At 40.9% G+C, this 17,688-nt stretch overlaps 1 protein-coding gene across 1 annotated transcript in view; it reads left to right on the top strand.

Moving 5' to 3' along the window:
• CWH43 (cell wall biogenesis 43 C-terminal homolog) overlaps window positions 1–17,688 on the top strand; it is a 72,047-nt gene that overhangs the window by 24,194 nt on the left and 30,165 nt on the right. The window contains 5 exon segments of the mRNA XM_049708909.1: window positions 2,750–2,829; window positions 4,630–4,735; window positions 5,798–5,933; window positions 8,262–8,411; window positions 13,524–13,680. Coding sequence (XP_049564866.1) covers window positions 2,750–2,829; window positions 4,630–4,735; window positions 5,798–5,933; window positions 8,262–8,411; window positions 13,524–13,680 — 629 coding nt within the window.

The raw sequence follows: 17,688 nt of genomic DNA, 5'->3' as shown, positions 1-17,688 counted from the left end.
GACTCATCTCAAAATATACTAGATTAAATAAAAATGTTTATTGAATGTGTAACATTTGCAGATAGTGTATTAGGATACAACATACTGCATAACTCCATAGCATTATGTAGAATACAAAGATATATAAAATCTGGTCTCTACCGTCAATGACCTGATGCTTTACTAGAGAAGACAGAATCTTATGGTGTAAAGAGCTAAAAAACAATTAAGAAGCTAAATAAAATTTTAATATATTTCTAAAGGAAATGTCATGAAGCAGTAAGATCATTATATAAACACTTTCATATATGTTCCATCATAATTTGAAAAAGTTATATTAAAATTTAGGGGAAAAATTTAAATTTAGGTGTTTTTTTGTTTTTTTTGTATGTATTCTTATACTTTAGGTCTGTCCCTTGAAATCAGGATCTGGCGGCTTTTGTTTGTTTGTTTTTAGTCCTGATAATCTTTGTCTTTATTATCACTATTATTATTAAATTATTTAATTCATTCATCAAATTGAGGCACTTGAAACAACTTATTCACAAAGTTGTTTAGATAGCTTTGTATGATTTTCCAAAGCAAGCTTTATTTTTTGGGCCCATTTTTGGTTCACAGCAGAATTGAGCAGAAAGTACAGAGATTTCCCATAGGACCCTCTGAGCCCACTAATACACAGCCTTCCCTGCTAGTGACATGCCCTACCACAACTGATGAACCTACAACGAAACAGGACTATCACCCAAAGCCCTTTGTTTACATTAGGACTCATTTTTTTTTTTTTGCGGTACGCGGGCCTCTCACTGTTGTGGCCTCTCCCGTTGCGGAGCACAGGCTCCGGACGCGCAGGCTCAGTGGCCATGGCTCGTGGGCCTAGCCGCTCCGCGGCATGTGGGATCTTCCCAGACCAGGGCACGAACCCCGCGTCCCCTGCATCGGCAAGCGGACTCCCAACCACTGCGCCGCCAGGGAAGCCCAGGACTCATTCTTGATGTTGTACATTCTGTAGTTTTTGATGAATGTATAATGGATATATATCCACCATTGTAATATCATATGGCATAGTGTCACTGCCTTAAAAATCCTCTGTGCTCTGCCTGTTCATCCCTCCCTCCCCTGCCAATTGCAATGACTGTCTGCTTTAAAAAAAAAAAAATAATAGATTTTATTTTTCAGAGCAGTTTTAGGTTTACAGACAAATTGAGCAGAAAGTGTGGAGTTCCCATATATCGGCTCACACTCCCACCTCCTCAGTTTCCACCATTATTAACATCTTGCATTATTGTGGTGCATTTGTTACAATTGATGAGCCAATATTGATACATTATTATTCACTAAAGTCCACAGTTTAGAGTTCACTCTTTTTTTATATGTGTTCTGTGGGTTTTGACAAATGTATAATGACATTTATCCACTATACAGTATCATACAGAATAGTTTCACTGTTGTAAACATGGTAATGTGCTCAACCAATTCATCCTTCCCTCCTTCCTCCAGACCCTGGCAACCACTGACCTCCTTACTGTCTCCATTGTTTGCTTTTACTAGAATGTCAATCTTTGTCTTTTAACTTGAAATGTAATTTATTTTTGTCGTGATTTCCCTTGTGTTATGATTTATTTCCATACGCTTACTTTGCTTTTTCTACTTTCTCTAGGTGTATGTTTCCTCTTTTTTCTTCTTGCTTTTGCATTGACTGAGTTTTCTTTTTCCTTTTTTCTTATCCTTCTCCTCTCCACTCCTGTTTCTAGGTTGGAAATTATACCTTCAATTTCTTTTTTTCAGTAGTTGGTTATTTTTTTCTCAGAACATTAAAGATAGTATTCCCCTATCGTCTGACTTCCATTTTTTGCTTTTGAGAAGTCAGCCATCAGTGTAATCTTTGCTCTTTTGAAGATACAGTGGCTTTTCTCTCTGGCAGCATTTAAGATTTTTCTTTGTTTTGGTGTCCTGAGTTTCACTGTAATACATCTGGATGTGGATCCAGCCCCTCCCTTACTTGTGAGTGTTTGGGCTTTTTGAATCTGAAGAGTCATTTTTTTTATCAATTCTGGAAAATTCTCAGCATTATTTCTGCAAATATTACCTCTTTCCCTTCTCTCCTTTTTTGACTCCAGTTAGATATGTGTTGGATCTTCTTATTCTCTTCTTCATTTCCCTTAACCTCTTTCATATTCTCTACCTTTGTTTTTAAGCTGCCCCTTGTACTAATTCTCCATTAAGTTTTGTCTAATCTGCTTTTTATCTTGTCCATTGAGTTTCTAATTTTAATTGTTATAATTATCATATAATTTCATTTCTAGAAGTCTAATTTCTTTACAAATTTTCTTGCCCATTAATTTAATCTCATATTTCTTAGTTATCCCATTGAATATCCTCTTTTATTTTTCTAAACATGTTAAGCATGCTTATTTTATATTCGATTCTAAAATTTTTAATATCTGAAGTATTTTGGGTTTGATTCAGCAGGGTGTTTTTGCTGTGGTTCCTGCTCATGGAGACTTGCTTTCTTGTATATTATTTCTTGTATATATTTGTGATTTATTTTTATTTTAGTTCATGGTTCTTGGAACATTTTTAGGGAAGCTTCTTTGAAACCTGAGTTTAAAGTATGGGTTATATATGCATGTCACACATGAAAATTAACCCAGGAACTAGACATTGCCCCTTTACATACAATCTTGGCCAATAAATTCAATATTTTCATAAAGTTACTTTTTTAAAAAAGAAACTTAGTTTCTTCTAAACAATTATTTCAGTTTCTGTTTAGTTTTGTGGCTGCTTGTCAGTGTGAAGTTGTTGGGATTAGGACTACGGCATAAAACCTATGAGAAGAAATTGGGAAGAGGGGTAAGTCATTAAAAGTTTCGATATAGAATTTTATATGATATATGGCCTACAGAGCACAGAAAGGAGTTCTGACTTTATTTTTCTTGCAGTGGAAGCCACCAGAATATTTCAAGCAGGAGCAGGAAGAAATAGGATATATATTAACTTGGCTGCTCTGTGAAGAATGGATTGTAGAGTAGAAGCAGGGAGATAAGTTATGAGGCTTTTTCAGTTGTCCAGGAGAGAGACCCTGGAAGTTTGGATGGGAGCTGTGGCCCTGGAGTTGGAGAGGAGTGGATAGACTTAGAATATATTTTGAAAGTAAAGCTGATAGAAGTTGCTGATGGATTAGATGACACTGAATGAGAAGAAGGAAAGAATCAAGGATGACTTCTATGTTTTGGCTTGAGCAACTGGATGGAGGGTGGTGGCATTTACTGACGTGGGAATAACAGGTTTTGGAGTGATGAGAGCCAGAGTTAATCATAGGTATGTAGTTACATGAAAAGCTATAACTTGATGAATATAATCATGCCTCTCAAAGTCTCTCTTGATGGTTCTGTTCTCTTTATAGGACATTCAGTAAACTGAGTAATATTTCTTGCATAGAGATGCGATTCACACCTCACTGCTGTAGCACAATGAGCTGTTTAGGTTAAGTGGTGGCCCTCCTATGCAAAGAGGTGGTGCTTACCCTTCTCTCAGCTTGAACTTGTATGTTCCACTTTGAGTTGTTTTTTTCAGTTGTGGTGATAGAGTTGGTCTAATCTGGCCATACTCTTTCACAGGATCCCTGTTGTTGATCCGTTGGTATTAGTTTTAAATAGATGGTTAGTGTTGGGCACTGCATTCTCTGACTGGACCCATGGGCTCAAAAGAGGACTCTTCAGAGGGTGCTGTGCTCCTGAACCTTGGCCCTGCCAGCACAGTGGGGAGCAACACCACTTATAACGCAGAGTTGGCAGACCACTCTGTAAATATGGTAAAGGACTCTGTGTATCCCTCTGTGGTCTCATTCTCTGATATAAGGGTAACCCCTTCCTGCATATGCTTGTTATCATATTCATGCATTTCTTTATATTGTTATTAAACATGACACACCTCTATACAATATTGTATTTTTCCATGTTTTTAACTTTATCTAAATAACATCTATGACATATATATTTTGTAACTTAATTTTTTTTTTTTTTTTTTTTGTGGTATGTGGGCCTCTCACTGTTGTGGCCTCTCCCGTTGCGGAGCACAAGCTCCGGACGTGCAGGCTCAGCGGCCATGGCTCACAGGCCCAGCCGCTCCTTGGCATGTGGGATCTTCCCAGACCGGGGTATGAACCCGTGTCCCCTGCATCGGCAGGCGGACTCTCAACCACTTGCGCCACCAGGGAAGCCCTGCAACTTAATTTTTTATTTAAAATAATCCTGGTGAGATTCATCCATATGGAAATATGTAGCCCTAATTCATTTATTAGGGCTGTGTAGTATTCCATTTTATGTATGATCTCTTTTTATTCATTTTCCTATTTTTCCTATTGAAACAACAGCCAGGTTGTTTCTAATTTTTTGCTTTTATAAACAGTGCTTATCAGAAATATCACTTTCTAAACATTCTTCCTAACTTCCAAGCCTAAGCTAGAAATTCACAGATTATAAAATACCTACTAGCAAATATCTCCTTATTATTATGCATTAGCTGTGGGCAGATGCCTAAAAAATATCCTTTGCTGAAATATGAATTTTGGTGGAGAGAGGTGGAGAAGAGTGGATCACTGAAACTGCCATTGTTCATTCATCCTAAATTATCATTAAAACAATTCCTCAGGCACCAGCCACAGAGGTCTTTGCCGCCATCTGGCCTTTCAGGTTTGGCTTTGACAGTGAAGGATGGTCTAATTTAGAAAGATCAGCTCAACTGCTCAGTCAAACAGGTAAGTCTTACTGAAATTATTTCCAGGTTTTGAGACACTCCTACTGTTACGTTTATTTTGAGCAAGATCATAAGTAATAGGAGGAGGGTTTGCTGGGTCACAAACTAATCTCTTAAAAGGGCTTTACTTTGGTGGGCGGCTACAGGAGGATTAAGCTTCTGTAACCACATCTGTGTTTGCTTGAGAGCAATTAATTCAGTTGATTCTGAACAAAGTCTCCTACTGGGTATCTGCAGGAGAATCTTGTCTTGCCTTTGCTCTTGGAAATGCCCCTGCTAGTGGCTCCTGTCACTTGGGAACGCACTGTTGGGGACCAGAAAATTGTCAGATGAAAAGGCAGAATGGGTTGGAGTGATACTCATTTGCAAAGCAAATTGCTTTCTAGAGCCTGAGGGCCAATTTTATTTGTTTCCGTGCCCTGGGGTACTCATCTTTGGATGAAACATCCTTTAAAATATGTGGGTGTTTTGTTCTTAGATTAACTACATGGAGAATGGAGCAAGAGACTTAAAGGGCTAAACTGTTCTAGTTATTCCTAATGATAAGCATGTCTCCTGAGAAATAGCTGAGGGTCTGTATGATTCTAATGCCATTAAGAAATTTCTCTGGCCCTTAGTCCTTTAGTCCTGATTACAGGCCTCTGGGGCACATCTGACCAGGGTATCTGAATAAACTTACTTCTGTGTCAATACGATGGAGGTGTTTGCCCAGGAATAAAACACTACTGTATACTCTATTGTTTCTGAACATAAATTGGATATTTGAAAAAGGTATTAAGCTTATTTGAAATTTGGGGAATGATGTTAATATTTGAAAATTTAGAAAAGTTATGTTTTTATCCTTTCATACTTTTCCTCAAGGTGTCCCATGTTTTAATTACATTCAAAATATGGTAAAAAAAATTTTACAGCTCAGATTTGAAACAGTTCACTTTAGTAACTCATTAGGAATTACTTTGGTTTTTGATTTACGAGTAAAGGCAGGGGATTAAAGAATCAAGTTTTGCTAATTGTTTTTACATTGCTATGGTTAATCACCATGTGCAGTTTTTTTTCTGAACAGGTGCAGATCTCATAACAATTTTGGAGAGCGATGCTTCTAAGCTCTATATTGGGAACAATGACCTGACCATGTGGTTAGGGGAGAAGCTGGGTTTCTATACCGACTTTGGTCCAAGCGCAAGGGATCACACTTGGGGGTGAGTGACCCTTCGGAATTAATCCCAAACATATCCCTGAAAAACTAGGCAGCATGGGCTTGGAGTGGAAAGTTGATATTGTTATACCTTAGTCCTATGAATATGTCCCAGTGATGCTTCTTGGAGGATGAGGAGGTGCTGAAGCTATGCCTATTCCATCCTGTTTTAATGGCTTCCCTTTTGCTGGATACTTTCAGTTCTTCACTCTTATAAACCATTTAGGGTAGGAGCTGAGCACTAAACGTGTCTGTCCTGGACGCTGTCCTCATGGAGTTACATTATAGTGTGAAGAGACGGAAAATAATCATGGACACACAGAAATAAATAATTTAAGACAATGGTAAGTGCTGTGTAGAAAAGGAGAGCGGCTGGGTGGGCAGGGCAGCAGGGGATGCTGCTGTAGGTAGCGTGGTCAGGAAGGTCTCTCTGCCGACCTCGTGATGGAGAGGACCCAGGACCCACTGTGGGAGGAGCCAGTGTAAAGACTTGAGGCCAGGTCAGTCTTGGTGTGCTGGAGCACAGGGTTTGAGGGGGAACTAGTAAGAAAGGAGGTCAAAGGTGGGCCCCTGATCTTACAGGGTCCCATAAGCCATGCTTAGCCCTGATTTAATTCAGTTTTTAAAAAAAATACATTTATTTATTTAATTTTATTTATTTATGGCTGTGTCGGGTCCTTGTTGCTGCACGCGGGCTTTTCTCTAGTTGGGGTGAGCTGGGGCTACTCTTCGTTGTGGTGCGTGGGCTTCTCATCGCAGTGGCTTCTCTTGCTGCAGAGCACGGGCTCTAGGCACGCGGGCTTCAGTAGTTGTGGCTCATGGGCTCTAGTTGTGGCTCACAGGCTCTAGAGCGCAGGCTCAGTAGTTGTGGCGCACCGGCTTAGTTGCTCCACGGCACATGGGATCTTCCCGGACCAGGGCTCGAACCCATGTCCCCTGCATTGGCAGGCGGATTCTTAACCACCGCGCCACCACGGGAGCCCTTTAATTCAGTTTTGATAGGAAACCACGGGAGGATTGTAAACACGGGAGCAATCTGATCTGATTTACATTTTTGAAAGATCATTCTGGCTGCTCCTAGAAAAACAGATTGTCAGGGGCAGGAGTGGGAGCAGGGAGACAGGTGATGAGGTAGAGGCATTAGCACAGGTGAGAAATGACAGTGGGAGGCGTGGAGATGGAGAGAAGGGGTCAAACTCAGGAGCTATCTTGGAGCAGGGCTGACAGGACTTCCTGATGGTTTAGATATCGGGGCTGGAAGTGACAAGGATAGCACCAGCGTGTTTTACCTGAGTCCCTGATAGGAGATGATGCCCTTTAATGGGACAGGAATGACCAGGTGAGCATCAGGATTGTGCTAAACTGAAGATGCCCCTGGACGGTCAAGTGACGTCCATAGGTGCTTGTGTGCAGCCTGGAGGGCCGAGTGGGACAGCACAGGCTGGGCCTGTGCATTCAGGGATCATCACTGTGGGCATGGTTCTGTCAGAGGAGCTTCGGGTGGAGGCCAAACAGTGCGCCCAGCCTGAGGTCTGAGCTCTGATCATCCTTTCCATATGTAGTTCTTTGACTTAGAGTGAGGCGGAACGGGTTTTCCTATCTTTATCGGACCATTTGTAATTTCTAATTTTGTAAATTGTTGCACTGTGTCCTGGCTGGCAAGGTCATACATTCTCAAATGCGTTGATTAATATTAGAATTGTTTATGCAGATAAGTTGCCAGAGTAACAGTGCTAGTAAAATGGAGTTTGTGTATCCTAATTCTGCCCTTTTCGTGTTTCCATAGCACTTATTATTTTTTTATTAATTAATTAATTTATTTTTGCTGTGCTGGGTCTTCATTTCTGTGCGAGGGCTTTCTCTAGTTGAGGCAAGCGGGGGCCGCTCTTCATCGCGGTGCGTGGTCCTCTCACTATCACGGCCTCTCTTGTTGCGGAGCACAGGCTCCAGACGTGCAGGCTCAGTAATTGTGGCTCACGGGCCCAGTTGCTCCGCGGCATGTGGGATCCTCCCAGACCAGGGCTCGAACCCATGTCCCCTGCATTGGCAGGCAGACCCTCAACCACTGCGCCACCAGGGAAGCCCTCCATAGCACTTATTAAACAGAGTTGATAGTGTTGTTCTTGGTGACACAGTGGGACGTGCTGAATAGCCCAGATGCAATGAACAGTCTGGCAGACTGCCCCATACCTCTCCGCCACATTAGTGCTCAGTGCCCCTCAGTGGGATGCTTGAAGTGTGCACATCCCTCTTGAACACATATTCTTAGTCCCGTTTGCATGATATGTTGGGACCAATAGTGACGCACGTGTTTCTTTCCATTGGAATACAGGATTATGGTTTTGTCAAGATACCGCATTGTGAAATCAGAGCATCACCTTCTTCCGTCACCAGAGGGCGAGATTGCACCAGCCATCACTCTGACTGTTAACATTTCTGACAAACTGGTGGATTTTGTTGTGACCCACTTTGGGAATCACGAGTGGGTTTCTTTGGTCTTTCTCGAACTACACAAATGCCAAGAAATATTATTAACACATTACTTTGACTTCCGTGCCTTGACCTTTCTTACTTTCTTCTTTTTTTTTTTTTTCAAAGTATTTTTCTCTGTGTTGCTGGTTTTAAAAATCAGGCATAGAGGGAGTTCCCTGGTGGCCTAATGGTTAGAACTCTGGGCTTTAACTGCCGGGGCCCGGGTTCAATCCCTGGTCCAGGAACTGAGATCCCACAAGCTGTGTGGCATGGCCCAAAAAAAAAAAGAAAAAGAAAAAGGAAAAAAAATCAGGCATAGAAACCTTTGAGATGCAGGCAGTCCTTAACGATGGCACAAGGCAGCATCATGGCCATGTTAGCCAGCAGTTACTGAGCAGGTGCTGTGCTAACTGCATTATTGTATTTAATCATCATTTTGTATAACGTTAGTACTATTATAGCTCCATTTTACAGATAAATAAACTAGACTGAAGGTTAGAAGGCTTGTCCAACCTGGGTCACACAGCTAGGAATTAAGTAGACCCAACTCAGAGCCTGCAAGTGCTTGAAACCACATGGTAAACCAGACTACGGAAAGATTAAATTCCCTTTTCCTACAGGATTACTCCAGTTGGAAGTACTGTTGGGATTTGAGAGTACTAAATAACATTTCTTTTTCCCTCATGTTTTCAATCAACTGAGAGGTAGGCAGAGGAATCTGGCAGGAAGATCAAAATAGCTCTTTTGATTCTGATAAATGTATTTGGACAACATGGCTTAAGTGTGTCCACATGGACCTGCTAATACATTCCCCCAACAATACATGATGCTGGCTCCCCCAAAGCAGCTGGACTACCTGGCAGGGGCAGAGTCTGCCCTGTCAAACTCTCCCCTTAGTGGAGAAGATAACACAAGGAAACACCCTTTCTGCAAACCGGCAGGTTCCCGGGAGAAGAATGAGGAAGTGTTTGAGACAAGCATGCCCAGTTTATTCTTACAAACTTAATTAATTACAAAAATCCTCCCAAGAAGTAAAGGGTGAGAGGGAGAGAGGCCAGAGATGATTTTCTGAGTCGGTTCCCCTCCAAGGAGACATGAAGAATGGGGAATGAATTTTATCCCCAAAGAATAACATTCACAACCAGTGACTTAGTACTGAATAAATCACGAATAATGCCAGCAATATGTTGTTAAAGCAAAGCTAAAAGTATATAATTTATACTCTACCATACTAAACATTCTCTAATAGTAATTGAAAACACAAATGCAAAGTGCTTAGCGTTATAAAATACAGCATATGGGCCCTGTCCACATTAATGATACAAGAGGCCACAGAGCTTTACAGTGACATACAGAACATTAGAAGAACAACAAACAAAATATGGGTAGCAGACATATTCGTTTTGTTTAGGTGAAACTTACAGTATGACAGAACCCAACATTGTTGTACTGTAAGTTTCACATAAGCAAAATGAGTATGTCTGCTACCCATATTTTCCTATTCCCTTTTTCTCGCAGTATTACATGGATCTGTGAAAGCGTACTTGACTGTTTTCTGAAATAAGTCAGAGCATAAGGAATATAACCCAACCATTCAAATGTAATTAATGTGAACTGTTTGCTAATCAGACTCTTGCTGGTCTTCTTAGAAGTGGGAAGGGTGTTTGGAGGACGGATGGTATAGACAGTCCACACCTCTGTAAAAAGATGTTTGAAGAAACGCTTTCTGTTTCTCCCAGCAATTTTCAGGTTGCAAGTATAGACATTCAGAAATCATTCTGCTGAGCTTAAATTGCACTTGAATTGGGTTTATCTTTTAAAAAATAGGCACTTTTGTGTTTAAAGGTTGCAAGGTCTTAACCTAAGAAACAGTTGAGTATACTCCATCCTGTTTTCCTTTGCTTTTTTTCCCCTGCCCCCTTTAACTCCCTCTGACCTCTAAAATGTGAAGAAGAGACTTGTGAGGGAAGAGAAGACTAAAAGATAGCCCTCAAATTGTTTGGAAAAGAGGAGGGAAGGATTACCTTTCCTAACTTTCTATTAACCACATATTTAAAGCCCTGTAGCTAACAACATACCCTTTGCTTACTACCTTCCTCACTTGATTTAATAATAATGATGACAACCGCAACAGTAATGATAATAGCTAGCACCTGTCGAGGAGATGTGACTGTAAGGGAAGAGAAGGGAAGCAATATAGTTTAATGGCTAAGCGCGTGAAACTCCAGAACCTGGAATCAGACAATCTGGTTTGAATCCTAAGTCAAGGTGTATCCTTCACCAAATTATTTAACTATCTTGAGCCTCAGTTTTCCCATCTGCAAATCAGGAGCGATAATCCTACTTAAAGGATTCTTGAGGGAATTGAATAAGATATATTATCTCATGCAAAGTATGTGTAACTGCTCAATTAATACTGGCCATTATTATTAAAGCAAATCAGACACCTCTAAGTGTGAAGCGCATTGAGTAGCTTTAAAAAAAAGTCATTCATCAAACACGAATCAAGCATCTATTGTGTCCCAAGCACAATGCCAGGTGCAGCCTTTTCCCTTAGAGCCTTAGCTCTTGTCTCACTCTTTAGAAGCCCTGTCCACTCCCAACAAGTGACATGAGAAAGTTCATGCTTCAAATAACTTGTGAAGCCGTCACTACGTATTTTTGCTTGCCTTTGTTTTTATAATACTAGATAAAAAATTCTTACTCTGAAAAAATATTTAGTGATTTCATTTTCTAGTGATTATGGCATATAAACATAAAATCATATTAGGAATGAATGCTTATGCATGTTATTAGCTGATTCAACGGGATTTCTAAAATTACTGACGACACAAATATCTCTTTACAACCAATAAACAGAAAATAGCAGCATTCCTTAGAAGTTACTTAGGTATACACTGTAACTAAAATTGGTATTATTTTAGGTAATTAACTGAGCCACCAGTTAATTACAGTGTTTGTTTCTTAAAACATGCATAAATGTACAAAAAAGAAAGAGCACAGAACCTGTAGTCTGTAGTTACAGTTTTGGTTCCGTTGTAAGATAAACTCAGTGAGCTCCAGTTCCCTTGTCTCTGAAAATCAGATAAAATTATTTTTTCTAACCCACATCATAGCGCTATTGGGCTGATCAAATATCAACAGATAAGAACATAAAACGTGTTCAATCTCTCTCTTTCTCCCTGTCTCCTAATTCCTCCCCCTCCTTTCTTTATACCCATACATACATATAGGTTTTATTTTTATTATTATCACTGGATAAAATTTATCTCCTGAGAAAATGTAAAGCCAAATTCACAGATTATTTTCCAATAATATATTGCTAAAACCTATTTGAATGAAAGCTCTATCTGTGGTGCAGTGACTTTGACATTCTCTAGATTGGATTTGAATCCCAGTTGTGTGTCAGAAGGAATAGAATTCACTGCAGACTTAATGAAGGGACTACTTACCACGATGTTGGAAGGGTCAGAGGAACAGATAAGAGATGCTGAGGTACTCAGACACTAGTAATGGTGGGGAACCAGTACCATCCTTAGGGCTGAAGGGACAGGTAGAGGAAACAGTGTTCCCAGAGCCCCGTTTGATCTGGAACCAGAAGAGGGGCCACCAGGCATGAGGAATGCAGCTCGAAGAAATACTCCAATTTCTCTCTCTTCCTACCCAAACCTCACTGGAAATTAGTAGACAAGGAAGCCCAGGAGATGAAATCTGCGGAGACCAGCCTCCATGGCATAGAGAAGGGCTGGGAATGGATCTAGGCAAAGATGTTCAGCAAATGGTCATCCTTTTCACTCTTCTGTTTCTTGAGACATCTTTTAATAGCACTCAGATGTCTATACGTAAGAATGGACAAGCTTAGTCCTGTCTTCTGATCCTACCTCAATGAGGTTTCTCCAGTCTTCTCAGCTCTTGGTGATCTCCCTCTATCTTCTTTTGTCATTGATTTTTCTTAACAGTCATTTATTAGCTGTCTTACTCCGTAAGTGCCTGTGTTGGTCTGCTGCCTATTTGCCTTTGGATCCATTCCCGGTTCAGCTCCCTTCCAGCTACAGATTGCAGGAAACCACATTTCCCAGAGTCTGTTGTCTTCTGGCTTCTGGGTAGGTTTAGCCAATGGGACGCACTAATGCAAGGCTGGAGGACTGGAGGAGGGGAGGAGACAGAGTACTTCTCATTCGCTCTCTCTTCCTTCTCTGTTGTCTCTGGCAGCAGCTAAGTCTCTTCTGTGGCTCCAACTCCTCCTTCAATGGCCCTGGATCCTTCTGAGTAGCTTCCTCCATAGTACCATTTCCCACCAGTTAGGACTGGCTTGTGGACTCTGGGAATATCACCTCTTCCTGTTGTCCCTCTAGCCCTAGAGGTGGTAGAGGTTTCTCACTGCTACTAGACTCTAGTTGCTTCACTGATTCCTGTTTGGCTTCCTATCACCTAGTAGCCAATCCCTTGAATTAAATTCACTTTGTTTGAAACACATAGAGTGGTTTCAGTTTTTCTTGCTGGGTCATGCAGATATGATGTCCCTATTTTTCCCCAGACAGACTGACTATAAACCCCTCAGAGCCTTGATGTACCTGCCTGATTGTCTCAGTTACACACTTATAGTGCTTAACATGATAAAAGCAGCACACTTAGCCAGTATTTGACCAGGAGAGCCAGGGAGGCTTTCAGAAACTGTTCAGTTGAAGGAGCTGAGTAGGTTAACAAACCTGGTGTGTTCTGTGAATGTTAGGATTCTCCCTCTTACCCGTACTCCTTGCTTTTTTTTTTTTTTTGAACTACTAATCTTTAGCTGTAATACTGATGACCAGGTCTTAGATTATTGTTATAATTTCTTCTGATGAAAAGTTGAGCAATTGCTGTTTTTAGATATTTGTATCCACTGGACTCCAAATGATTTGTGGGGAAAGGTCATGTTGTTCTTGGTCAAGTCTGTCAGCCTGCTCAGTTGAAGCACTGTTATGCTCATTTGCATAACATTAAGTCAGTGTGTCCCAGTAGGAATTATTCTGGGTTTGTGCAGTGTTTGAAGATATTCTTTGGGAACTTAGTTAGGTACCTAATATTTTTAAAAAATTGTTTTGCAAATACAGTAAAGAGGTATATTTTTGCATTTTTTCAGAGATGACCTCGATAGGAAACTTCAAGCTATTGCTGTTTCAAAACTACTGAAAAATAGCTCTGAGCAAGTGATATTTCTGGGATATATCACTTCAGCACCTGGTTCCAGAGATTATCTACAGCTCATTGAACGTGGCAATGTGAAGGTAACACAATCTTAATAGGATTTCTGATTTCTTAAATAAAGTGTTTCTTCTTCATGTTTTGGAAAACCTAACCCAACATTGTAATATGTATCCTGATTATCTACTGCTGCATGGAAAACTACCAAAAAACAAAAAACATACTGGCTTTAAGTAGCATTCATCTCTTTGCTCATCAATCTACAATTTGGACAGGACTTCGTGGGGATAGCTCATCTCTGCTCCACACAGCTAGGCGGCTCACCTGGGGACTGGAGGAGCCACTTTGCAGATGACACATAAGTGGCAAGTTGGTGGGGCTGTTGACTAGGAGCTCAGCTGGGGCTTCGGGCTCAGGGTCCTGCTTCCTCTCCATGGGCTGCTTAGGCTTCTTTCCTGCGTGATGGCTGGGTTCTAAGGGTGAGTGTCCTAAGAGAACCAGGAAGAAGTTGTATTGCCTTGTATGACCTAGCCTTGTAAGTCATATAACGTGATTTCTGCTGTCATCACAAGCCTGCTCACATTCAAGTGGAAGAAACATAAACCCTATCTCTTGATGAGAGGAGTATCAAAGTCACATTATAAGAATGCCATATGGAAAGTGGATTATTGTAGCCGTGTTTAGAAAATACAATCTGCCACATTGTACAAGTTAATCATGATGAGAGTAAAAGATAAAATGGCATACAGAGAGGCTGGCTGATCAGGGCCTCACTCAATGACACTGAATTTGTCCTTACCTGTCCAGGTCCAAAACGGTTGAATTTCTCAGTGTATCCAGATATAATCATACTCTAGGAAACTGACAGACAAATCAAATCCTTGAGACATATATACACTAGAAGGTTAAATGCATTCGTTTATAATGAGAAATACAATTATTATATTTAGTTAAGCCCTATGTAGATTTCTTGGTCCTTTACATGTCTTTTTTTTTTTACTTCATTGTCTTGAGATAATATCTGCAAACAAAAAATCTTAACCATTTTATCAAGTGCTTGGAAAGACAGGTGAGAGAGAACGTTGTACGATGGGGGTATTCTGTATGTGACAGAAAACACAAAACGACAGTGGCTTAAATAAGAGAAGTATAGCTCTTTATGTAAAAGTCTGGGCAGGTGATTCACCACCAGTACGGCACCTTGTGGTATCAGGAGTGTGCGCCTTCTATCTTGTGGCTCCACATTACAAGGCTTCCACTCCCAAGTTTGCCTCATGGTCCAAGACGGCAGCATCCTTGTTCTAGTTAGCAAGAGGGAGGAAGGGATACAGAGGGGCCCAAGAGCATGTGCAACTTATCTCTAAGGCAAATTCCAGGAAACTGACCTCTTCTACCTACATTTCTTGACTGGAATTTAGTCATTGGCCATACCTCACTGTATGGGAAGTTGAGAGATGCAATATTTAATCTTGATACCCTTATACCTAGCTAAAAATCCTACAACTTTGGAAGAGGGGCAAGGCAGATATTAGGGAGATGAGTTAATCTCTGCCCTGGTGGATAAGGCAGAAGTGGGGTCAAGATGGACTCCTAATTTTGGCTTTGGTCAGAGGGTTTATGATGGTGACCCTTATTATTATAGAGAATACATAAGGAAGAAGAGTTTTGCAAAGAAGATGAGTTCAGCTTTAGGCTGAGTTGAGGCATCTGTGGGATACTAGTGGAGCTGTCCATTAGGCAGCTGGACATACGGATCTGGAACTGAGAAGGGCTGTCAGGACTAGAGATACAGATTAAGGGGTTGCCACCATCTAGGTGATCATTAAAACCATGGAAGGGGATGATATTGCTTATGGAGTTAGAGATTGCAAGAGGAAGACCAAAGAAAACTCCTGATAGAGTCACATTTAGTGTGGCTATCATGGGGGTGATGGGTGAGGGAAGAGGAGGGAGATTATCTCAGAAGAGAGATTAAGGAGAAGTCAGAAGAGTAAGAGGAAAATCTGGAGAGTGGAATCACAGGGGTTGCATTAGTTATTTATTAGTGCATCACTGTGTAAGCTACAAACCTTAGTGGCTTAAAAAGAACAATGGTCCAATATCCTCATGACTGTGTGGGTCTACCGAGTGGTTTTCTGTTCTTGCCTGCGTTCATTAGTGGAGTCAGCTGGTGGCTGTGGCTGGGGAGGTCTGACATGTCCCCCACTCACTGGTCTGGGGCCTCGGTGCTGGTTGTTGGCTGGACCTCTCTCTCCATGTAGTCTCTCATCACTAGCCTACCTGGTGCCACATTTACCAGCTTTGTGACCTTGAAGCAAGTTATTTAACCTTTCTGGGCCTCAATGTCCACATCTATAAAGAGGGGATAGTAACACCTATTGTATCATAGGGTTGTTCTGAGGATGGAAATAAAGTAATGCCTGAAAACCCCTAAGCCTTGCATGTAGGAGGCACTTAATAAGTGGTAGCTACATGTTTGTATTATGTATGTCTGGCTGCATGTATCAAATCACATTAGATAAATGTGTAAGTATATGGTCTATAAAGTATAGAAGACTACTATACAAGATGATATTTGGCAAATTTAAGAAAAAATCGATTGTGTCCTAATAAGAGAGAATTTTTTTGTGTGTGTGTGTAAGAGGAATTTTATTTTATTTTTATTTAATACTCTGTTGGGTTCCACTGTCACAGTCAAAAGTTGTGTCAAGATTGGCAGTGGACAGACACTGTAAAACTCTTAGAGGAAAACATAGGCAGAAGACTCTATGACATAAATCACAGCAAGATCCTTTTTGACCCACCTCCTAGAGAAATGGAAATAAAAATAAACAAATGGGACCTAATGAAACTTAAAAGCTTTTGCACAGCAAAGGAAACCATAAACAAGACCAAAAGACAACCCTCAGAATGGGAAAAAATATTTGCAAATGAAGCAACTGACAAAGGATTAATCTCCAAAATTTACAAGCAGCTCATGCAGCTCAATATCAAAAAAACAGCCCAGTCCAAAAATTGGCAGAAAACCTAAATAGACATTTCTCCAACAAACACATGAAAAGATGCTCAACATCACGAATCATTAGAGAAATGCAAATCAGAAGTACAATGAGATATCACCTCATACCAGTCAGAATGGCCATCATCAAAAAACCTACAAACAATAAATGCTGGAGGGAGTGTGGAGAAAAGGGAACCCTCTTGCACCATTGGTGGGAATGTAAATGGATACAGCCACTATGGGGAACAGTATGAAGGTTCCTTAAAAAACTAAAAATAGAACTACCATATGACCCAGCAATCCCACTACTGGGCATATACCCTGAGAAAACCATAATTCAAAAAGAGTCATGTACCAAAATGTTCATTGCAGCTCTCTTCACAATAGCCAGGACATGGAAGCAACCTGAGTGTCCATCGACAGATGAATGGCTAAAGAAGATGTGGCACATATATACAATGGAATATTACTCAGCCATAAAAAGAAAGGAAATTGAGTTACTTGTAGTGAGGTGGATGGACCTAGAGTCTGTCATACAGAGTGAAGTAAGTCATAAAGAGAAAAGCAAATACCGTATGCTAACACATATATATGGAATCTAAAAAAAAAAAAAAAAGGTTCTGAAGAACCTAGGGGCAGGACAGGAATAAAGACGCAGATGTAGAGAATGGACTTGAGGACATGGGGAGGGGGAACGGTAAGCTGGGAAGAAGTGAGAGAGTGGCATGGACTTATACATACTACCAAATGTAAAATAGAAAGCTAGTGGGAAGCAGCCACATAGCACAGGGAGATCAGCTCGGTGCTTTGTGACCACCTGGAGGAGTGGGATAGGGAGGGTGGGAGGGAGATGCAAGAGGGAGGAGATATGAGGATATATGTATATGTACAGCTGATTCACTTTGTTATAAAGCAGAAAGTAGCACACCATTGTAAAGCAATTTTACTCCAATAAAGATGTTAAAAAAATAAAAGATTTGCAGTGGATTCCTTTTTTTTTTTGTGGTACGCGGGCCTCTCACTGTTGTGGCCTCTCCCGTTGCGGAGCACAGGCTCCGGACGCGCAGGCTCAGCGGCCATGGCTCACGGGCCCAGCCGCTCC

This window comes from Orcinus orca, chromosome 4, assembly GCF_937001465.1.
Source record: "Orcinus orca chromosome 4, mOrcOrc1.1, whole genome shotgun sequence".
NCBI lineage: Eukaryota > Metazoa > Chordata > Mammalia > Artiodactyla > Delphinidae > Orcinus > Orcinus orca.
The sequence above is the reverse complement of the archived record's forward strand: the minus strand, read 5'-3'. Positions and strand labels throughout refer to the sequence as shown.